The 22,500-nt window shown below is 43.8% G+C and overlaps 6 protein-coding genes across 6 annotated transcripts in view; 1 reads left to right on the top strand and 5 right to left on the bottom strand.

Moving 5' to 3' along the window:
• msmo1 (methylsterol monooxygenase 1) overlaps positions 1-577 on the bottom strand; it is a 6,316-nt gene extending 5,739 nt beyond the window's left edge. Inside the window, exon 1 of the mRNA XM_030352660.1 lies at positions 392-577. The gene's annotated coding sequence lies outside the window, so the exon portion shown is untranslated. The remainder of the gene's footprint in view (positions 1-391) is intronic.
• Positions 578-821: 244 nt separating this feature from the next.
• klhl2 (kelch-like family member 2) lies at positions 822-9,595 on the bottom strand. Its single transcript, XM_030352657.1, has 15 exons — positions 9,146-9,595; positions 8,583-8,702; positions 8,348-8,454; positions 8,055-8,176; positions 7,185-7,347; positions 6,804-6,913; positions 6,359-6,475; positions 5,862-6,011; positions 5,623-5,740; positions 4,800-4,997; positions 4,329-4,430; positions 3,955-4,083; positions 3,323-3,463; positions 3,024-3,167; positions 822-2,613 (listed from the first exon to the last, which is right to left on the bottom strand). Exons 1-15 carry the CDS (start codon positions 9,211-9,213, stop codon positions 2,585-2,587), a joined length of 1,818 nt encoding a protein of 605 aa, XP_030208517.1. The 5' UTR covers positions 9,214-9,595; the 3' UTR covers positions 822-2,584.
• Positions 9,596-10,380: 785 nt separating this feature from the next.
• On the bottom strand, positions 10,381-11,793 carry med28 (mediator complex subunit 28). The gene is made up of 4 exons (XM_030352661.1): positions 11,572-11,793; positions 11,238-11,304; positions 10,992-11,104; positions 10,381-10,701 (listed from the first exon to the last, which is right to left on the bottom strand). Exons 1-4 carry the CDS (start codon positions 11,767-11,769, stop codon positions 10,498-10,500), a joined length of 582 nt encoding a protein of 193 aa, XP_030208521.1. The 5' UTR covers positions 11,770-11,793; the 3' UTR covers positions 10,381-10,497.
• A 36-nt stretch (positions 11,794-11,829) lies between these two features.
• On the bottom strand, positions 11,830-16,808 carry lap3 (leucine aminopeptidase 3). The gene is made up of 13 exons (XM_030352658.1): positions 16,577-16,808; positions 16,290-16,405; positions 16,129-16,183; positions 15,933-16,038; positions 15,400-15,559; positions 15,141-15,305; positions 14,823-14,981; positions 14,529-14,653; positions 14,343-14,431; positions 13,394-13,496; positions 12,987-13,066; positions 12,522-12,631; positions 11,830-12,375 (listed from the first exon to the last, which is right to left on the bottom strand). The coding sequence occupies exons 1-13, from the start codon at positions 16,673-16,675 to the stop codon at positions 12,189-12,191; spliced, it is 1,554 nt and encodes a 517-aa protein (XP_030208518.1). The 5' UTR covers positions 16,676-16,808; the 3' UTR covers positions 11,830-12,188.
• A 217-nt stretch (positions 16,809-17,025) lies between these two features.
• Positions 17,026-19,615, bottom strand: clrn2 (clarin 2). The gene is made up of 3 exons (XM_030352652.1): positions 19,109-19,615; positions 18,460-18,639; positions 17,026-17,871 (listed from the first exon to the last, which is right to left on the bottom strand). The coding sequence occupies exons 1-3, from the start codon at positions 19,359-19,361 to the stop codon at positions 17,603-17,605; spliced, it is 702 nt and encodes a 233-aa protein (XP_030208512.1). The 5' UTR covers positions 19,362-19,615; the 3' UTR covers positions 17,026-17,602.
• A 1,020-nt stretch (positions 19,616-20,635) lies between these two features.
• The window catches only part of tapt1b (transmembrane anterior posterior transformation 1b), a 10,217-nt gene continuing 8,352 nt past the window's right edge, over positions 20,636-22,500 (top strand). The window contains exons 1-2 of the mRNA XM_030352651.1: positions 20,636-20,866; positions 21,628-21,758. Of these exons, the coding sequence (XP_030208511.1) occupies positions 20,683-20,866; positions 21,628-21,758 (315 nt within the window). The 5' untranslated portion in view covers positions 20,636-20,682. The remainder of the gene's footprint in view (positions 20,867-21,627; positions 21,759-22,500) is intronic.

Here is a 22,500-nt window from a genome sequence, read left to right as displayed (position 1 = left end):
TCGTGTTTAATATGATCCTTGAACATCTTCCTTTTCTTTCTACCCTTGAAGTTTTTATATTGCTAGAATACATCATTTATTGTTTCGTGCCTACTAATGCGATTAAATAGGGCCACAGATATTACCTTCTTATGATGAACTTTTAAATGAAGATACGTTCTTAATGTCGCATTTGGTAATAAGGGAAAAGGTGTGAAGATTGCAGTTTTCGAAGGTAATGACAGCAAAAGCCCTGTTTGGTATTTGCATCATTCAGAACTAAATGGCGGGTGCATGTCGGTGCTTTGCCGACCTGATGTTTTCATCAAATAATTCGACTCATTATAGCGTGCAAGTGGTTATCTAACACTTAACGAAGTTAATATCGTTCATTATAGAAAATTGTCCTTACCTTAGCGCCTCTCCTTCCGTCTACCTGATCTCGAGACGGCCGAACGAGTCAAGTACAGAAGCAGTCCAATCTCTGATTGGCGGAGAAAACAGGAGACTGACGTCAAGAGGCAGAATGTGCCCCTTACGCAATGTGATTGGCCAACGGAATGGACTGATGATAGTGAGAGGGAGAGTTTCTAGAGCAACGACCAATGAAAGCTTCGGACAGCTTTCATAACTTAGAAAAGGTTGTATAGAACGCATGGCGTTAGGAATAAGGTGGTTCCTTGCATTGACTCATAGATGTAGGTGTCACACTTATGTAATAACAAAACAAATAGAATTATTTTCCAACGATAGTACACCATCAATTACAGTAATGATAACAACTCCTTATGTTAAAACGTTTTAATATTTTTGCAAAATTTAAAGAGGCATACTTTCACAAGTTTAAATACAAGAAGCATATTTATTAATGATAATATAAAACATGTTGTGAAACATTTCAAAGATCATTAGCCTACATAACATTCCTCTGACAAGAGACAGCGATATTAATCAACATAGCAACTTTAAATATTAGAGCAAAAAACTGAAAAATCAAGTTGTTTGGTCACTTTCTAGAAAAGAGAGAGAGAGAGAGAGAGAGGGAGAGAAGACGATGTTGTGAGTAGTAGAGAAAGAGAATAATAAAGAACGACAGAAATAAAGAGCAATATTAAAGTTGGCACATTCATGTCGAGTCAGGGTGTGCAGTAGTTAATAGGCTTGCTATAACAGAGGGGATAGGGGATTGTTGGGAGAAGTTGGTGGGGGGGGGGGGGGGGGAGTTCACCGGGTGGGTTTGAGAGGTTAAAGGTCAGGACCATGCATCGAGTTCAGCCCATATTTAACTTGCTGTGATCAGTGGTCACAATCACAACGGAGAGTTCTGCCAAGTGACAGTAAAACACTAATAAATAAATAAACTGTTGGAAACGCTCGTCAACAGTTTCTCCCTCCGTCTTTTCTTCGGTCCCACGAACATACTGTGTTTCCATACAGATATCGCAATAAAAGCCTTTTATTTCCCCAAGCATACCATCCCCCCCCCCGCCCGACCCCAAAGAAAGCATACAATGTCTCTTTTACAATCACTTTCCACAGGCTGTGCTGGAATCATGCAGACTGGTGTGCTAGTGACACCGGCTACCATCAAGTAAACATCCCCTAGATCCTTGGCAGGTAAACTCAATAAGTCCCCGTTTGGCACTTGGGCCCATAATAGCACACTGGGAGCAACAACAACATAGGACGCTAGGAGGGTTTGGGTAACTCAAGGTGTAATAAAAAAACACATTCAGCCACTTTAGGGACAGCCACATACGAGAACACTGTAAAAGGTCGGAGCTCAGAGTGCAGAGGTCGCGACCCCGTGCGTCGACCAGGCGTCGCCACGCGCGAGACTTGCAGGTGCACGGCTGTGATGAGCGGCGCACACACATACGGTACATGCTCACATGCGCAAGCGAAAGGCGCACACACGCGCACACACACACACACACACACACACACACACACACACACACACACACACACACACACACACACACACACACACACACACACACACACACACACACACACACACACGCAAGCACGCGCACACATGCTTACACGTTGAGCACCCATTTAGTCACTATACAAACTTAACCATACATTTCTTGGCATGATAAAAAAAAGTTAAACGCGTTCCATTCGTAATGCTCCCCTCACTGTTCTATTCTCAAAAGGAAAATACCTAATTAGTGAACTTCCTGCCGTTTCAGCAACGATAAGACGAAAACAAAAAAAGAGAAGACCCATAATGTTATAGTTACAACAGCTCTTCTTCAGTAGCAATCCAACGCCATTGCGGTTGTAGTGGTTCTTAAAACTGGTTCGACTCCAGTTCGCTGTCGCTTGTTTAGCCACGAGAGGATTAAAAACACGGTTTTAACATCTCCCAGTTGTTGAGTTCCTCCCCCGTTTCTTAAGTGCATTAATCTTCATCTTCATGATCATCCTCATCAGCTTCATCATCCTTCATCCTCTCATCTTCATCTTCATTTGCTCATTTTCTGGCAGGGCCCGTTGAGGCAGCCTCAGGTCCAAGCTCTGGCGTCGAAGACGGATCCAAGATGGGTGTTCAGCAGACGACTGCTCAAAATCAACAAGATGGCCCCTGAGGCAGTCATAAGGGCTTGTCGATCACCGTCACTCCTAGGAAACAATAACATGCATTTAGGGGATAAACTGGTCGTACTTCAGCCTGCGCCATGTACGCATTTGGCGGCCTCTAGTGGCTTGAGTTGTAGTTACAGTTCGAGCTATCAGTTTCCGTTTTTTTTCCACAATTTTGAGTTCAGATATTTAAGAATTATGAGAAAAGTTATCTAGCTCAGGTTTAAAGCATGCAAAGTATTCTCATAAATGTATTCATAAAAGTTGGGAAAATGTTCCCTATGTGCGAAATGTAAAAAAAAGAAAAGAAAAAGAAAAAGTAATAATTCCATCCCATTGTCAAACACAAACACACACGCTGCCTCAGCAGTAAAAAAAAAAAGTACTGCACAATCTCTGGTGCTTTAACAATGGCCATGACAACAGGCGGGATGTTTACACACACAAACCTGCATAGCTGCGTCCGGTGCTCATGCAGGCCGCCAGTAGAGTCCACTTGTCGGAGGCAGGGTTGTAGAACTCCACGGACGCAAGGTTACAGCTGCCGTCATCTCCGCCCACCACGTACAGTAGGTTGTTCACCATACACACGCCTGGACACACACACACACACACACACACACACACACACACACACACACACACACACACACACACACACTCTTAGGATTTTCCTCCTAGATCAAGGAAGGCTGTTCATTGTTGGCGTGTCCTTTATTCTTCCACTCGCCGTCGCAGCCGCTCTTACCTGCGTTGCGGCGGCACATGTTCATGTCGGCCACCTGGCGCCAGCCGTTGGTGGCCGGGTCGAACACCTCGCAGCTCTTCCTTACCAGCGGGCCGTCGTGACCCCCCACCGCGTACAGCAGCCCCTTCAACACGCCCACGCCTGGAGAACGAAACACACCTCATGGAAAACGAAACACACCTTTTTGTTGCAGGTTCAAATGGACTAGTGCGTTAGCTCTGAGTTTCACCTTCATCTGATGATTACAACTACGTCAAAATTATATCTAGCAAACATCCTTTTTTTATTTTATCACAACTTGCACAAAAGGTGTACTCTGACGACCATTTCACTTTGCTACTGTGATACTTCATTAAAAGGTGACAGATTATACCACCAGGTGCGAGTTTGATTAGCCGTTGCAAGACGTTTGGAAATTCTGCCTCTTTTGACATCATATGGGCGTGTCCACCTATCCAGCACACATCTAGGTGACCACGCCCACTTGTGGGCGTGGTCACCTAGATGTGTGCTGGATAGGTGGACATGCCCACTTAAGGGCGTGTCCTTCAAAACGGCTTGTAAGGGGTAATCCCACACCTGGTGGTATAATACGTCACCTTTAACAGGTAGAGATACAAGCACACGCGTACCTGCGCCACTCCGCCGGGTGCCCATCTCAGAGATGTAGCTCCATGTGTTGCTGTTTGGATTGTAGGCCTCTACTGTACTCAGACACTGTCTGGTGGCCCCGTCATACCCTCCCACTGCATACAGAATCCCTGCGGGAAACAATCACATTCAACACAAATAGGTTAGCCCCTTGACGCATTGAAACCAAACACAAACCGACGCCTTCGCTAAGAAGCAGGTACGAGGTTGGGTAAGGGCTTACACTGTTGACAATGGGGTACGAACCCAGAACCGATCCCATTCCCCTGGAGTAAGTGACACAAAACAAACAGGGCGGTTCTTTGACCTACTTATTTCTAAGCTATAAAAAAAAAAAAAAAGGTCATGTAATCACCGTTGACGACGCCCACGCCGACACTGCTCCTCCGTGTGCTCATGGGCAAGACGTGGAACCACTCGTCCGTCTTGGAGTTGTACGCCTCCACGGTGGACAGCCCTGCGGACGACACAGGCATGTGAGGATCTCGAAACCGCACGAGGAATAATGGGCTTAGTGTGTGAGGAGGACCACCCGAGGCATTGGAAGCATTTCCTTTCAGACAATTTCAAACATGTATAGAATAATACATTTGGATGGTTAAGAGTTGAACGGTTAACTTATGCATCACATTGATGATGAAGCCGCGAAGGAAAAAGCAATAGCATTCCGTGAGCCAGTTGAGGGGTAAGGGGTAAGGCCGGTTCATCCGTTACAGATCATAGGTATGAATCAACTCACTAACCGCTGCCATGCATTTTTAAGTTTCCACGGTTACGGGTGACAAAGGCCTCGTTGTGGACATCCAGGGGCTAGGGCTAGCCTTACCGGTGCTGCCGTCGAAGCCCCCGACGGCGTAGAGCAGCCCGCTGAGCACGGCGGCGCCCAGCGTGGAGCGGCGGTCCTGCATGCTGCTCACGCAGGTCCAGCGATCCGCCGCCGGGTCGTAGCAGTCCACCGTCCGCACGCGCAAAGAGCCGTTGAAGCCCCCGACCGCGTACACGCAGCCGCCCACGTACACCACGCCTGAGGGGGGGGGGGAGACGTGCAACGTCACGCACAAGAACTAGACAACTCCTCAACAAGATTCAAACCGTTTGTAGACAGATGTTAAAGCTGTGTGATTAATCAAATTGGAATCGCGATTTTTGCGTCAAATTATAAAAAAAACGAATATAATCGAGTTAAAACGGCTATTATTGTTTTAAGTATATTTATTTTATTCATTAAATGTTGCTGGATACATATTTGGACATTATTTTCAATGTGAACATTTTGTGTATTTTCAAACTTCTCGGTTACAAAGTGTTTTTTTGGAGAGAAATGCTGCAAAAATGCGTCATGTTTTCACACTAAAAAATTATAGTTTGAAGAATCAATATTGACCAAAATAAACATGATTATGATTTCTTTTCCATAATCGAGCAGCCCTGCAAGACGTGGATTCTCTTTTTATGCACGTGTATAAAGAACAATAATCTATAAGCAGCAGTTTGTGATGCAGGTGTCTAAGTCAACAGGTGAAAAAATGAACAAAGTGTGAAAAGTGAATGCAACCCCTCTAGGTCAAGTAACCCTGAAGGTGAATCTCATTGGTTCATTGGTTCATTGATTCATTGGTTGTATCATGTGGCGTCGTTGGCTGTCTTACCTGCTCTGCACCTCCTGGTTGGGAGTTCAGCCACCTGGTACCACCGCTGCTCCTCAAAGTCATAGCATTCAACGCTCCGGATAGCCTTGGGAGCCTGGCCCCCCACCACCACCATCACCTAGAACCAATAGAAACATGTACACACCATGAATACACAGAGAGATGAAGGCTGATTTTAATGATTTAACCGGAAAACAAATAGCCCTGCAAATAATTGCCTGGTTTTATTGCAGGCATACCTTAGGGCAGCAGGCTGGGGTCCTCATTTGTGTCCGTGCGGTCTTCATCAGGGCCCTCTGATCAGCCGGCAGCAGGTGGTACTTCATGGCCTCGATCAGATAGTCTTTACACGCACTGCTGTTCTTCACCAGAGACTCCTCCTCCACCCTCTAGCATAGGTAAAAGTAAGGAGAGAATTGACACCGCCATTAAAGAGCATTTTGATTCAAAACCATTGAAACATAAATACAACTGATAAAGTTGCATATACACAAACTACAGAAAGAAGTAAAGACTACAGAAAGTACTTTCTGAAAAAAAAATTGAGACACAAAACGCGAATTAATGATCATATTGAACATCAATATAAGCTACATGTATGTTACATTGACAGAACTACAACTCGCCAGCAAATCGCCAGCAAATGGCATGCATGGAGTTTGCAATGCAGGAAGAGCAGCAATAAGGTAACAATCGTCAAAGAAGTGTCTTTACTACAACGCCCACACACACTGACCTGCACCAGATATTCTCTGGAGAGTAGCGGCAGGCGCACGTGCTCCATGAGTTGAGCCAGGTGTTCCTGACGAACATCTTTATCATGATTGACCCAAGCAATCACCGCTTCAAAGACCTGAAACAACCATGCAAATAAAACACACTTTAAAGCAGTCACTGATTTGAGTTCCATTCACAAAACCCGTTTCCTATTTTTTTTCTCTACGGTCAATAATGTTATTGTAGACGGTACTAATTATTTTTTGCATGTGTTTATTATTTATTTTGCTTATGAAGAATAGCTTATCATTCCATTTATTTTTATTTTCCTGTACCTCCTGCTAGGGCACCTGATTATCGGGTCAGGGGTCAATCAAGTGCCACCTTATTTAATTCATGTATTCATATAATTCCTATACGATCTTGTAAAGGCTTGCATGCGCTGGGATGTGTCCTGCTCCTACCTTCTCCTCAGTAGGAATGGTGAGCTTGTCGCTGGCGATGAGGCTGGACACCTGTTCCATGCCCAGGTTCAGGAATTCTTCACTGGCCACCACCTCGGGGAAGTGTTGCTCTGTCCACAGAAAGCAGAAACTCTTGTTATCTCCTACGTCACTCCACCTCATCTCCCTCTCCCTCTCTCTTGACTTGCAACCCTGTTTATATATTCCTCAGCCTAAGTAATACCATTGAGTCATTTTCTTTTAGCAGACGCTTTTATCCAAAACCAGTTTTACCTTACAGATGACCTCTTTTACCTTTCAACTTGGAGTCTAAAACCTAACCAACGACCCTGCCCTACCCGGTCCAACGCATGGCAGCCTCTCCACGGCGCCTACACTCACCTGCGTAACTGTTGGCCTGCGTGAGGAGCTGGCAGCAGGCGTGCAGGTCGGCGAAGGCCCGGATCCCCAAACAGTTGGAGGGGTGGAGCTGGGAGCTCAGGAAGTCACAGCAGGCCTTCTTCACCTCGCTCAGCTGCAGCAGGCCCGCAGCGGGAAGCAGGGCCTGGGGTCCCATCCGTACGTGCAGACAGACAGACAGACACACGTCATTAAAGGAACACCTAGAGGTTTCCTGCATGAAGCCAAATGTTTGAGTTTGGTGGCAGTATAGGATTAAAACTGGAGTACCGAGTGATGTGGGTGGTGAGTGAAACAACAGGGGTGTCTGAACCAAAGTGGTCCATTGTTGACCGCTGATAAGATGAGCATGTACTTAATCAATCCCAGATGGGATCATTTTGGCAACAGTCAAAAGCATGGGACAAACAATGCGTTCTTGATGAGGTGTCAAAACTCTGGAGACTTGTTGGAAGCTAGGGTAATCCTAACACTGATTTTATGTGTCGTCTGTCATTCAACTACAATGCATGTGTAATCACGTTTCGTTTAGAAATGTTACTCTTTTTTCTTTAAGGTTTTTATTCATTTATAAACATGTATAGTGGAATGCAACAGGAAATATTACCTGTGAAAGTAGTCCAAAATGGGACACCTTTTTTTTTTTTTCTGACATTTGCTTGTATGCACATGTCAGTGATGCGAACAGGTGTAGCATGCTAGTTTTATACCTGGCACATTGTAATAAACATTTTAGAATAATTCTTTCAGATGACGTAACACATCATTTTTCCCCAATCACATCCAGGTGAGTTCTGTATGGGACTGAAAGGTAGGCCTTACGCAATCACTGCGGAGGCTGCATGTGCGCACCTGTACATTCTCCTCCGTGACCTGTATCTCCGCGGTGTAGATGTAGTCAATGAGCAGGCCAAGTGTCCAGCCCCCCATCTCTTTTATCCTCACCCGCTTCGCCCTGCTCTCTGCCATTTCCCCTGCAGACACACACGTCAAGAGAATGTGCTTTGGCCTAATCCGGGGGAATTTATAAAGGAATCATAAACAGGGGAATCACAGATCACAGGCAGCAGCTGTGATTCCGTCAACATGAATCACAGGTGTAGAGCGCAAAATGAAGGTTAGAATTCAGGTGTTTGTTGTCATACCTGTGAACATAGCATGGAAGTAGGGGCTCCCGGCAGCGAGGACCACCCTGTGAGCAGTGATCTCTACGTCCTCCGCTACTATGGTCACATCGCACAGCAGGCTCTGACTAGAGTCGGGATGAAAGGCACAAAAGTATTCAAAGTACAAAAAAAATTAAAAATCGGAACACAAAAGTTTTGCAATCGTTGGTTAGTTAGATACAATCGCTGTTTGCGGTATTAAACAATGGTATACCTGCGTAGCTCATTCATAACTTTGAACGCCTTTCGCATGTGCCTGGGGTTGAGAGTGACAGGACCTTGCTTCTCTATGCCATCCTCTTTGTCCAAAGGATGTGGACAAAGTCTACTACCCCTAACAGGGACAGCATACACAAAGACAAATCACAAAACAATCCACCACAAAGCATTCTCTGGCCCCGCTCTGGCACACAGACACACACTAAATAACTCATTAAATAAACCCCTGAGCTCGGCAACGAAATATTGTCATGCCCCTGTACAGTATTCACCTCTACATAAGTGACTACCTCACTTTCTGTCCACCTACAAATTATATTCAGGCCGGTTGGGCAACACAATTGCGGAAATGAATACAAACACATAAAATCACTCGTATGTAGCCTACATAATATACAAAACCCACAACGATCTACAACACAAACAACTAGGCATTTGGCGTGTCCAGGGGGCACTTAATGGTCATGCTCATAAACAATTGTACAGCCCAGCTGCTCTATCAATGCGGCATCGTCACTCAGCCAGCGACTATGAAACGTCAACACTCTTGTGACTTACAGAGGATGAATTTCCATGATCTCGCTGCTCTTCAGAGGCTGTAAACTTGGGGCACTGGCATGCACCATTCCATATCCACAATGTTGACGTTATTAAGGATGCGTGTACCCAATCCCGACCTCGATTGATTTAGTTGTTGAGTCGGGCTTCAGCCCATAACAGCTGCCTCTCGATGGTGTGTCACACGAGTTCGCTGGCTTGCGGTGATACTCAGTCACACATTGTAGCTAAACTCGGGTGTTGTCTGTTTTTTTCGGTCTGTCGAAAGGCGCAGATAGTCACATATGTCGTAGCCAAGCGGTGGGATTGTAATCCTTCAGATGCAAATTTGGCCACGGGGAAATAAAGCGGCGGATGGCGCTACCTGTTATTTTCCTTTTACTGATTAAACCCTACGAACAAGGACTACTCGGCAAAGACGTTCCTCTGAGTGGCTGATCTGGGGGAGAGGAAAAGACTGTCTCCCTCTAGCTGTGGAAGACTGGCTGGGCACTGGGTCGATACTCACTGCAGCGCCCGGGAACCATTCATTATTACACACGCCGACGGATGTTTATTACATTATGTTAGATTTCAATGTAAATTATGTGAAGTTATGAAGCTTCAGCTCATGAAAAACAAAGCATTCAAGTTGAATCTATAACCCCAGCTGATAATACATTCTGTATTAACTACCATGCAACTAAACTGATGTTTAAACTGCCATTCATTAAAGTGCATTTATTTGGAGATCAAGACTTGTCTGAAATGGTTGATTGTGTAAATAATTGTTGAGCAAAGGAAGGAATAAGCTTAATGTAACCGGTGTATTAGTTATGTTATATTTCGACAATAATCCTTATATTCCTTTAATTTATTATTATGTACTTTATGTATGAATGTATATTTGTTTTGAAAACTTTTATTTCAATACGTTAATTGGGTTGTGTGAAGTCACTTCCTGGTTACTTCACGCCATCCTCTCCTTTCGGAAAATAGCCCCGCTGGAGAGAGCAGTGTGTGAGACGGAAAGCACCGTTGAATTTCGTATAGTATTGTGTTCCCGCACAGAATTAAGATTCTTGGCAAAGCAGCAGTGGTCTCTCGACTCATTGAAAACTACACAACGCAGAATTAGCCGATGCACGATGAGGCAGTCATTAACATAAAAAATATATTTTATTTTTCATGTCACCCTCAAGAAATGGTCACATACAATATTTACAAATAAAAAAAATACTTCACAATTTTTGGAAAAAAATGTTATTGGATGACGTCAAAAGAGCAATAATCCCACACATTCTCTAATTCCATCATAGGTTTACACAATGGGGACTGCAAAATAAGCATATACAACTACATCTGTGTAAGTGTCAGTTTGGCTTGAGCGGGGCTGGAGGGAGGCTGGCAGAGGCCTGCTCCAGGAACGCCAGTGGCCCAGGAGGAGGAAGGTCTGTGGGCTTGCGATGTTGGACACTCACATCCTCTAGCACCTGCTGCCAGTGGTGGAGCTTGGACTGGTGCTTCTGGACCAGCGACTCCTTCCTCAAGAGCTCGTTTTTGAGCTCAGAGACGTCCTACCAGGGAAGAAGTGGACGATGGTGGTGAAAACACATTGGTGGAATGGTGCATAGAATACAAAGGAAAAGATAGAACGATTAAATGTGAGCACAGCTTAATTTGGCACTACATAAGAAATTGAGAATCAAGTTGAACTCACTTAAACTAAACAATCTTGTAATTTTTTGGAAATAATGTATTTTAGATGCAACTATCCACTAAAAGTGAGGTTCATGTCTTCACGATGTCTACCATTTAGTAAGCAGACCTTTGTAGACCCAACTACGGAAGCGGTTATGGATGTTACCTCTTTGACAACTTGTTCTGGCTTCTGTACAGACAGCTGAAGCCTTTTCTGTAAGAAAAAACATTCTGTCTGTCTAGCCACGTCCAGGAACTTCTGGATGCACTGGTCCACCCCTTTGACAAAGAGACACAGGGACACGTTGGTAAACAGTAACGTTACAACTTTTACATAAACAAGCTACATTTGTACGAATATGCCCATGGAGAGCTCGTTTTAACCCACTGAAAGTGACAATCGTTTTCTTACCAGTTCTGATTTCCTCTTGGTCTGTTCCGTTTACGTAGTCTTGGCTTACCAAGGAAGCAAAACAAGCCTGTAAGTAAGAAAGTAAGAAACAGTGTGAGGATAAAGTTTAATATCAATGACACGATGGGCTGAGCATCTGGCTAGGCTCAGACCCTTCTTTTAATGTAGAAAATAGTTTAACTTATAGCTAGAAAGTCGTTATGCAAGCAATTACGGGTACATGTGTGTCAAATATTTTATTTATACGACTTTGGTAGCCGCAATTAAATTGCATAACGTTAGACAAAGGAAGGGATTAGCTGGTAGCAACATTAGCATGATGGTCACCTCCTACCTCAAAGGAAGCCTCCAAATCGTCCACCAAAGTGTTGTTTCCCTGGGCTCTGTTAGCAGAACCGCCAGGCAGTAAACCGGGCTGACCCGGTCCACCAGGAACCCCGACAGGATGAGTCCCGGGCGGCTGTTGGCCAGGAAACATTCCCCCCATGGACGAAGCCATCTTGGTCCGTCTCTGAATTTCCGGTTTGCACATGCGCAGACGCTCCCCGTTACGCTTACTGACAGGTGACTGACAAATGATCCAGAACCAAGAAATACATGTACATTTTATTGAAATACATATAGAATACAATGTTGTGATACTACAGGAAGATTTTACAATGTTACAACGTGATCAAATTGCACCGTAGGATCAAGCAATCCACCTTTCCACATAATTTCCAAATTGTAAAATTTGGAAATTATGTAAAAAAGCAATTGTATGGCCTGTAGTACGGTATGGATAGCTGAAATAAGCAATGAAGATGGAATATTGATTACAAAGTTGAAGAATATATCTGGATCCGATTTTATACAATTGTAAAAACCAAGCTTCTCTTGTTTTTGTCATCTTCTGTATTGATGGCACGTACATCCTCATATCTCATTAGAATTTCCTAAGAGTGTCTTTCTTCACGCTTCCTGTGCCAGTCTTGCAGCAAACTCCACCAGCGTGCGAGTTGGCCGCCCAGACATGCCCTTCCTTAGGTAGGGAACCTCGTCCTTGTTACCCATCACTCCGGCGATGTCCAGATGTGCCCAGTGGGGGGCCGTGACAAACTCCCTCAGGAAGGCCGCTGCCGTGCACGCACCGCCAGAACTGTGAGAGCCAACCACGCAAACACACACACTCGGTATAACAACAACAACAACAACAGTAGACAGTGGAAAGTCCTCTAGGCCATTGTATTCGTCATGCAGTAGGAGCCATGAGGTCATGTTGACCAGCCATCAGCAGATACGTACCGGCTGCTGCCGACGTTGTTGAGGTCGGCCAGCTGGCTGTCAGTCACCTGTCGCGTGTAGTGTTGGAACAAGGGCATCCGCCACACTCTGTCCCCCGTCACCACGCTGGCCTACACACACACACACACACACACACACACACACACAGATTTCCATGTCAGTCTCCATACCATAACAGACTAGAATGGAGCCTGGGTAATGTAGTTTGTGTACGTGTTTGCGTAAACCTAAATCCAATAAATATGGTCTTTGAGTTAATGTGTATGACATGCAGGGTGATAATTACACTGTACTAAAAAAAATCTTTACCATTTCTTTTTTTTTTTAGATTGCGTTCTTTTCCTCTTTACATCTAATCCTGTCTTAATCTGTATATGCTCATAGTGTGCAGTATATGTTTATCTGGTCCATGTATCACGTCACCATTATGATAAACCCTTGACTGCAGGGCAGCAGCAGTAATACCTGGTGTAGCCGCTCCCAAAGCCAGTCAGAGTTACTGAATACGCCGGTCGCTGCTGAGCCCAGTGCTACATCCATGGCCCCTGGGAGAGAGATGCCGTCAGTACTTCATTTGTTCTGAATAGTACCTTTATCTTAGCATAAGACCTCATTCCCCATCATAACCCTCATATTGTGGCCATTTTGTACCAGCGTTAATTAATCTCCTATAATTTTCGCAGATTTTCTACAATATCAAAGCATTTTAAAGCATTTTTGTGTCTTTGATAACTATCCCCCATTCACTGTTACCTTACTATTTCATCAGTACCTTATTAATAGGTAATTATTTTCCTGCGCTTTATACATTTTTCAACACATCTTTCTAAACCAAAGCTTTTGGAGGCATTCAGTTCTTTAGCGGTTTTTACCTGTTAGGGTAGCTGCGTTGACAATGGCTCTGGGGCTGAATGTGTGTGCATAACAGAGAGCATCAGCCAGGACCAGCCTGCCCTCTGCGTCTGTGTTGTCAACCTGGCAGTGGAAGAAGATGAACCACATTCAAACAAATTGAGGGTCATACACACACACACACACACACATTAGAATTGGTGTAGCTGTTTTTTGTTTGTCTTTCATTGGCTCAGAGCGCTACATCCTGTCACAACCCTTACTCGGGGACAAAGACAGGAAAAGGCGTTTTGTGTTTTCATTCATGTGCTGCGAGTTCAAGCTGTGGTTTTGGAGTGTTTCGAGAAATAGTGTTTCCAGACATTCCCCCCCCCTCTCCCCCCATGCTATGGTGTCCCTTTTTTAATCAAGACTTGCCTGGATCACTTGCCATTCACTGACAACGGTTCAAAGCTGAACATAACTACATAGGGTCAATGTAGCGGCCAGCTTAGCTCAGGGGGTAGAGCTGTTGTCTTGTAACCGAAAGGTTGCTAGTTCGATTCCCAGCACCTCCTAGCCGAGTGGTGATGTGTCCCTGAGCAAGACACTTTACCCTAACTGCTAAATGCCCTAATTGTAATTGTAATTATTTAAATAAGTGTCTTTAAAGATCAGTCTGAAGACTTATTGCCCCCACTTTGGCTTAGCTTAGCTCAGGAGGTGGAGCTGTTGTCTTGTAACCGAGAGGTTGCTAGTTCGATTCCCAGCTCCTCCTAGCTGAGTGGTGATGTGTCCCTGAGCAAGAAACTTAACCCTAACTGCTAAATGCCCTAATTGTAATTGTAATTATTTAAATAAGTGTCTTTACAGCTCAGAGTGAAGACTTATTGCCCCCACTTTGGCCCCGTAAGAAAGCAGGAAGAGTGATTTTGGAAGAGTGATTCAATCCGATACTGTCCACCGTTCGCCCTTCAGCAGGCCACCCACCTGGATGGTCTTTCCATTCTTGGCCGTGACGACATCTCCTGGTTTGCTGGCCTTTCCGCTGGGCATGTTCTCACACAAGGGAGCCAGGCCTAAAACAAATAAACACATTATAGAGTAGAGGACACAAAACGCCAGGGCTAATTGAAACGTCCCCGGGGTCCTCCATGTTTGATCCCACAGGTTTACCTATGATGTTGATGGGAAGTTTGAGGGCTACCGCCGTGACCAGAGCGGCGCACACTGTGGCCGCTCCCCCCATGTCGGCCCTCATTGCATCCATCCCAGACGGCGGCTTGAGGGAAATACCTCCACTATGGACGATGACAAAGCCAGGGATAAGAATACTGTGTATATGTATGTATATATATATATATATATATATATATATACACACACACACACACACACACACACACACACACATCATCATAGACGACGACAATTCAATCTAACATTTTTTTGCCCCTCAAAGCTGCTTACCTGTCAAAGGTAATTCCTTTGCCAACCAAAAGCAGTGGGGCTTGAGTTTTATCGGGGCTCCCATTGTAATGAAGCTCCAGGAAGACAGGGGGCTCCTCAGAGCCTTTAGAAACACTGAGGAACGCCCCCATCTGCTGCTCCACTATCCAACCTTGAGACCTGGAGAACGAATTAGGATTGATACATTTTCCTTTAGTATGACACTGCACCCAGAAAAAGTGCAACGAAGACTTATTGCAACCATGATGTAATTCAATGAAACCATGACGTGACATGGGGATGAGACACGCACACACGTCAATACAACTTTGCACGTACCGCTTGTGAACAGTCACTCGTTCACTGTATGGTGCAAGTTTCTCTTCAATTGTGTCGGCGAAGGCGGTGGGCGTGATGAGATTGGCTGGACCCTCCATAAGGAGGCGGGCTAGATTCTGGCCTTCACCATACAGAATCCCTTTCTCCCAACCTGCCACATCATCACTAGCAAAAACACATAGATACAATGCGCAAAATTAAGTTTATGTTTTCCGAAAATAAATTATCTTGGCCAAAAAAGAGAAGCTGATTAGCATACCTTCCATGTAGCTGTGTGGTGACTTTGGTCTTCTTCTTGGTCTTCAGTAGGTCGTATTGAAACAGACCAAGCACGGCACCTTCTGCTGCTGCCTGGGCATCTCCACACGCTTCCACCTCCACGTGGCTCACCTCCAGGTCCTGGAGCAGTCTGCAGCCAGCTGACCCAGGCAGACACATACCATGCAACTCAAAACTTTTGTATTGAGGTTTGAAATTAGCAGTGGAACACAAGGTAGTCCTTGTGGCAAATGAAAGTCTTGAGACATAACTCATAATTCAACTATGTTCATGAATTGAGATATGCAACACATCAGAATAAATATATTAAAATATAAATACAATTGGTTAAAATATGACTAGGTTTATTATTAACATACAACATCAGCAACACAGATTATTTCAACAATATACAAAGGTAAACAGAGTATATGAATATTCAGACGAAATAAACATATGATGGGCCTTCCACAATTGAATTCTAATATCAAAACAAGGATTATAAAATGGAAGGTTCAAGGTGTTTGTGTTTACCTGATAATGCTGCTCTGATGTTTTCCTTGCCGGTGTCCCAGTTCTCCGACCCACACACACCTGCATTATTTTTGCCAAGACCAACTACTGCCACACATGGGAAATCCTGAAGACAAAAATATGTTCATTATAAAACCTAGATTAGCTGTGCTATAACATTTATTCTTCTTCAGTTTCACGGTTTTCGGCTTCGTACCTCATGGAGCCCATAAAATATTCTGTTTTTGCCTTTTTTCAGTGCTGGGCCAGAGCTGTTGATCACAAAACAGGAATGACGTTGTCATACATATCCTTAAATAGGTCAGTCCAGTACAGTAGAGCTACACTGTAAATTCTACCAGAAGTAGGCTTACTTACATTTTTAGCAATTCTGAGAGCTTGCCAGACACAGCATCGTCCAGGCTTCTAGCTGCAGTTGTCAGATCAAAACTGTCAGTTTCTCCCTCTTTCTCGTACACTCCCAGTACCAGGCCCTGGTAAATAAACATTAAATAGATGTGTTACAACTTACAACACAGCAGAAACACACATGTCTGGCACATTTTGTGCCATTCTTTTACAAGCTTGCTTAATTTAAGGATGATCACATCTGCAATAAAGTAGGCCTAAATGTCTTCATGCTTTTCAGAGTTTCAGTTACTTACTTTTCTGTTATTCCAGTTGTTCTGTGATGCAGAAAAGAATCGACATTGTTTTATTCTCGCTGCTGTCAGCAAAGCTCTTTTTAACGTAAACATTGTCATCTGTTACACATATGTGCGTAAGGGATTTAATTGTAATGCAGACACAGGTCGTCTACATGTGAAATGTCTGGTTTAGGGGTTATCCATGGGTTATCCATTGATTGCCTCAGCCTGTCGCGTTTCATACGTCAACAAAAAGGGACCAAACAAAATTAAATCGAGCGCCATCTGCGGTCCACAGTTGGTATTGAGTGAAATAAGTAAGAAATATCACACAAGAAAACGATATCGTATTGTTTATTAACTATTGCATTTCACCGAATGAACAGCACAGTCTAGATGATTGGCAATAAAAGTATACATGCAAGAAGATATTTGAATAAGGAATATTCTTCAGGCCCATAGTTTTATATCACAACACACTTTTAGTAAAAAATGTAAAGCTTACCACTGTGGTAAAAAACGTTTAACAAATGCCCATGCAACAAAAATGTTGCAATTGGCATTTTTTTTAAAATAAAATGACATGCATATTTTGCATTGCATAACAAGCACTTAAAATTAAACATTACATTAAAAGTATTAATTTGTGCTTAGGAAAGGTCTCGTTTGTCATGAATGCGATAAAACGAGCATGCAGTTCAAAATTATAATTTCCTTTCTCTGCATAAGAAATACAAATATTTACATTATACGGACAAATAAGAAAGAAAGTGTCCAAATTTGACGAGTCCATTCTGTGATTTTATACACAGTCATAAGGTTGTCTGTTGTAACATATGACATAGGTCATAGCATGCTCACATACATTTTTTATACCCCTCTGTAATCATTCATTGGTAGACAGTTCAGGAAGTAACATTTAAAAAGTAACAACAACACATCAAGGAAGATGTCATGCAGTGTCAGTCTATTTAGTCCACAAGGACGATGACCCCTGACCCCTGGTTTTGTCCTGTCGCTAAGGGCCTGCTCCTCAGCTACATGTCAGTAGAGCAGATCCAGGGCCGAGATCACCGGCTGCTCGGGTTTCTTCTTCTGCGCTTTGGGAAGCTTGATCCGGCTCATGGCGACCACGCCGCAGACCGCCACGTGCGTGGCCACGCTGGCCACGCCCAGCCAGAAGGACCAATCTAGGCGGTCGTCCAGGACGGTGAGGAGGAAGAAGCTCTCCTTGTGGTTGGCGATGTGCTCCGTCAGGTGATGGTGTCTCATGGCTGCCAGGAAACACAGCACACCTAGGGTACCGAACAGAGCTGAGGGACCGGCGGGAGACAGAGACGTCGAGATGTCAGATAGTGTGTTGGCTGGCTAAGTTGTTTAGGCATCCTACATCAGCTATCTGAATTCACTGTCCAATCGCTGGGGATAAAAGCTTCTGATACAAATAATGTAACAACTTGAATAAAAGAGAGTTTAAAAGTTTTTATAATGCATCCAAGGTTTGAAAGGAGTTAAGAACAGAGTGACAGGACGTGTAAAAAAGGTCTTCTACAAATACAATTGACCATTTGACCGAAATATCGAAGTGTCAAACATGATTGACTAAACAGCTGGATATAATGTATTGGAGTGAAAAGCTAGCGTGAGGGGATTGTGTGTGTGTGTGTGTGTGTGTGTGTGTGTGTGTGTGTGTGTGTGTGTGTGTGTGTGCGTGTGTGCGTGCGTGCGTGCGTGCGTGCGTGCGTGTGCGTGTGCGTGTATGTGTTTGTAATTAGGTGTGTACGTGTGTTTGTGTGTTTATGTGTCTTTTTAAGTGTGTGTGCGTCTGTGAATCTGTTTGTGAGAGAGAGCGAATGAGTCCATCTGTGTTCATGCATGCATGTGTGGTTGAGTCTACGAACCAGCTATAACATTCCAAAGATACAGTCCCTTGTGTCCCTTGATGCTTTGGTAGGGCACCTTGCGAGCGTTGTAAATACAGAAGGACAGACTGACCAGCGCAAAGCCTATCGCCACCAGCAAGAAGAGGATCACCATCATATGCAGTCCAGTATTCAGCGTCTTCACAAGCTTTGGAAATACTGTACAGGCGACACAAACACACACACGCACACACACACACACACACACACACACACACACACACACACACACACACACACACACACACACACACACACACACACACACAAACACACATAAACATAATTAAGGCATAAAAAACAAGTTTAATAATACCATTAAGTATTGCATTTATGAAATTTCCAAACTTATTTTTTTACAGATACACAAGTGCACCACAAATTGAAATCATAGGTCATTAATGGAACACAGCCGACCGTTATAGACAAACCTATAGGCATACAAATATACACACACACAAAAACATGCTCATACAAACTCATACTGGGGGGGGGGGGGGGGGGGGGGGCAGTTGTTGTTATGGGGGCATAACAACAACCCCCCCCCCCCCCCCAACCACTTACGTTGGAGATTTAAAAAAAAATGTTTGTGAAGAAAAATGGATTACAAAACACTGCTTGGACTTACTGTATATTTTAGAACGCCTGTCACCAAGTCCACACTTCTTGGTCTTGCCCCCTTGGAACAGTCCGTAATATATGTGTCCGATAAATTTGTTCAGCTCTGGGTTCGACGCATTTACAATATCCACTCCGGTTTTACACAGGATCCGGCCAGTGGCCCACCTCTCCGTGGAGAGAGCCACGATCAGGAGCACCACGGAACCGATACACAGCACGGAGGCCACCGAGAATGTGATTCGTTTCCACACCGTAGGCATCGTAGCCTACCGCCACGGGACCTTTAGTCCCATCGCGTCCTGAGGTCCGGGCCCCTCACCGCTGCGATGCATTCCGCCGGGCATGAACTAAATCCATCATCTAATAGTATTTGTATGTATATATATGATTCAAATGTCTTCCTTACTTAAAGCGCAGTAGATGGCAGCAGACACCGAATATGGCGGAGAGATATTCATTACCTGTTGAAACTCTATAGGCTACGTGATGCTGCTCTCAGCTTCCTCCCCTCCACCTCCGGTGCTTTTCCTTTAATCAAGTAGAGCAATCGCCCTTACAAGTTGGCCTTTGAGGTTGATGTATAGTTTAATATGGTGAACAAATTGCTGCGTGAGTAATACGCATCTAGGACGCAGTAATTGTGTCAGCCTCTGAGAAAGTTCAAGAGAACATAAAGGTCACAAAAGCAATACAAAAAAATACAGCCCCCATTTAGTTACATGTCGTTATTATTCTATAGGCCTGCTCTACCATCAAGACACTTCTGCTGGTTGTTAAACACCCCTAACAAATGGATAGACGCTGTCCAAGGTGCTGAATTGGTATTTTATTCCATATATATTTGTCAAACTATCCATTGTTTGCAGGGTTTGTAAATAAATAAGTAAATAATTGAGTACATAGAAAGTTCCAGCTCAGCCTTAATTGCATCATGTTTCCTTAAGTGCATCCTGTAAATCTAAAACAAATCCATAACGTCTCAATTGTTACTGAAACATAGCAATAGACAGTGGATAATACATTTGTATGGATGGTGACCAGCTGTAATCAAAATAATACTTGTATGCATAGAAGCCAAATATAATCTGAAATAATCCAAAAAAGAATCCAACTGTCCAAGACATTGGACAATGCGTTGAATACGGCGATTCAAAATGGTGAGGGAGTAACGTCGTTTTCAACGGTTTTACAAAAGAAAATCATTAATGTGTTTGGAAAATAAATATGTTTTCAAGATACTATAGCCTAACTGAATCTTAAATGTTTAATTGTTTATATAGCCGTTATTTTGGACCACTGTTTCTTTTAGATGGAGGTTGCATTAACCTTCGGAAATATGAATTATTTATTACCTATAAGTATACATAAAAAAAGCTTTCCCTGATAAATGATAGAATTCATCTTAAAATATTTGGGAAAATCGTAGAGCTGGCTGGATAGTATTTCGTGCCTTTGCGTCGGCACTGAAGCTGCCAAATGGCGATACCTTGTGGTGAATAACTGAAAGTACAGCATATGTGACGTTAGCGAATGACGCACGTCTCTGTATACTGCCTCCGGAGCTGAGGGGATTCGGCCAAAATGGCGGACTCGCAGCCGTCTAGTGTTGGAGAGGAGCCGGAGACAGAGACAGAGAAGGAGGATAAGGGCAGCGTCCAAAGGACTGTTAGAGTTGAGAAACCTGGGGACATCGGCGAGTTGACGGAGACGCTACGATTTGACGATAAAAAGAGCAGCGGTAAAGACAAGAAGCGAAACCTGTCAGGTAGGAGCCAGAAGCTTAGTCCTGACTGATGCATATCCCGAGTGTGCTATCATTATAGCCACAGCAGCGTTCGTTTGCTATGTTTACATTTTCAAGATAGGAGGTTTAACTGTCTTGCCGTGGTTGCTGTCGAAACAGCATCAACGTAAACATATCAGTCTGTAATCGGGTTGCTTTTTATGCTACCCCTAATTGTAGAAGGCTGTCCCTCTAGTGCAACTGTTTCCTTAGTACACTCTAATACAAATTTTACTTTTTATTCTGAATGCTACAAAGTCTGTACAATTCTGCTTAATGCATTATGAATTGACGGGCATGATCGCACTACACTGTTAATTACGTTGTACTGACGCATTAAGTCGTGCAGGAATGTGTTCCTGTAATGACAGCTGATTCTGCATGAGAAGTTTTCAGCTTTAATTACAGTAATGAATCCGCCAAGTTAGGTCACCTGATTTTATAATCTTTCAACGGTATATCCAAGTGGCTTTCTATTAAGACTCACCATTTGTTTGGGAACCCATTGTTTATTACGTTTGAAAGCAAGATGAAATACGAGCACATGGTACGGGTTGGACAGTTTGATTCTAGTCTAACCCACGACAATATGTTTGCATAGATTCAACTGTACTTCTTTATAGGTGAATGATTTAATGAAGGAGCGTAACATTGCATTACAAAAACAGTATTTGTGACACTCTTGAATGGTGAGGTCAAACCAATGGTGATCGTGTAGCCCGTTGTGTACTTCCTGTTTGTAGACCTGTCCTTGGTCAGGTTCATACGAACTGAGCTGACCCGAGGTTACTTCCTGGAACACAATGAGGCCAAATACACAGAGAGGCGGGAGAAGGTGTACACCTGCCTTCGGATCCCTAAGGAGTTGGAGAAGGTAGACTCACTTACAGTTATCAATCATTGTTCTCTATTATCCAGAATGGCTTACACCAGGGCTATTCAACGTCCTCATCAAGTGGGCCGAAAAGGAAAACCACTGGGGGTTCATGGGTCACACAGAGTAAAACTACGTGAATGAATCGCTACAAATAAATCGTACTTAAAGTAGTGTTAACTTAATATATATAGTACTACTACATGGAATAAACTTGTCAGACGCATTCCTTCCTTCTTCACTTTTAATCGTATCATTATAAAAGATTTTGTTCTCACATATTTTGGACACGTATTTAGAATTAAACAATGTTGTTTGAATCATCACAAAACAGAACTACTGTACATATGAGACATTTTGAGCCAGTGAGTCAGTGAGAAAGATTGCACTGCCTTATTTGCCTCATCCTGAGACACTCATGCAGCTTCTCATAGGTCATGGAGCAACGTGCCCTTGTTCTTATGGCATTCATATGAGGAAAGCTAGGCTCAAACGTATCGGTTGAGCCAAACATTGTCAGAATAGGAGATGCCAGTTCCTGATTGTGGGGTACTGATACTGGCTAGTATCACCGGCTACACACAGAAACCTGATTTGCATTCAACTATGTTTCTCCTTTATTTTATTTATTTTTTGCATGCAACCTCTTGCGGGCCAGAAAAAAATTAAGAGGGGCCGCATTTGGCCCACGGGCCGCTAGTTGAATAGGCCTGGCTTACACGGTTATACAATTTCAGACTTG

Source organism: Gadus morhua, chromosome 3, assembly GCF_902167405.1.
Source record: "Gadus morhua chromosome 3, gadMor3.0, whole genome shotgun sequence".
Taxonomy (NCBI): domain Eukaryota; kingdom Metazoa; phylum Chordata; class Actinopteri; order Gadiformes; family Gadidae; genus Gadus; species Gadus morhua.
Note: the sequence above shows the minus strand (reverse complement) of the source record. Positions and strands in the feature narration are given on the sequence as shown.

Excerpts from the sequence above, each read along its gene's own strand:
- klhl2 (XM_030352657.1), bottom strand. The coding sequence starts at position 9,213 with ATGGTGCATGCCAGTGCCCCAAGTTTACAGCCTCTGAAGAGCAGCGAG. Across the intron at positions 6,914-7,184 it reads GCAGGCCAACAGTTACGCAG|AGCAACACTTCCCCGAGGTG; the intron begins GTGAGTGTAGGC and ends TTCTGTGGACAG. Across the intron at positions 2,614-3,023 it reads CACCGGACGCAGCTATGCAG|GAGTGACGGTGATCGACAAG; the intron begins GTTTGTGTGTGT and ends ATTGTTTCCTAG.
- med28 (XM_030352661.1), bottom strand. The coding sequence starts at position 11,769 with ATGTGCAAACCGGAAATTCAGAGACGGACCAAGATGGCTTCGTCCATG. Across the intron at positions 11,305-11,571 it reads ATTTGGAGGCTTCCTTTGAG|GCTTGTTTTGCTTCCTTGGT; the intron begins GTAGGAGGTGAC and ends TCTTACTTACAG. Across the intron at positions 11,105-11,237 it reads CCAAGAGGAAATCAGAACTG|GGGTGGACCAGTGCATCCAG; the intron begins GTAAGAAAACGA and ends TCTTTGTCAAAG.
- lap3 (XM_030352658.1), bottom strand. The coding sequence starts at position 16,675 with ATGACAATGTTTACGTTAAAAAGAGCTTTGCTGACAGCAGCGAGAATA. Across the intron at positions 16,406-16,576 it reads ACAACTGGAATAACAGAAAA|GGCCTGGTACTGGGAGTGTA; the intron begins GTAAGTAACTGA and ends TTTATTTACCAG. Across the intron at positions 15,306-15,399 it reads ACCACACAGCTACATGGAAG|TGATGATGTGGCAGGTTGGG; the intron begins GTATGCTAATCA and ends TGTTTTTGCTAG.
- clrn2 (XM_030352652.1), bottom strand. The coding sequence starts at position 19,361 with ATGCCTACGGTGTGGAAACGAATCACATTCTCGGTGGCCTCCGTGCTG. Across the intron at positions 18,640-19,108 it reads CAGGCGTTCTAAAATATACA|TATTTCCAAAGCTTGTGAAG; the intron begins GTAAGTCCAAGC and ends TCGCCTGTACAG. Across the intron at positions 17,872-18,459 it reads TCTTTGGAATGTTATAGCTG|CTCTGTTCGGTACCCTAGGT; the intron begins GTTCGTAGACTC and ends CCGGTCCCTCAG.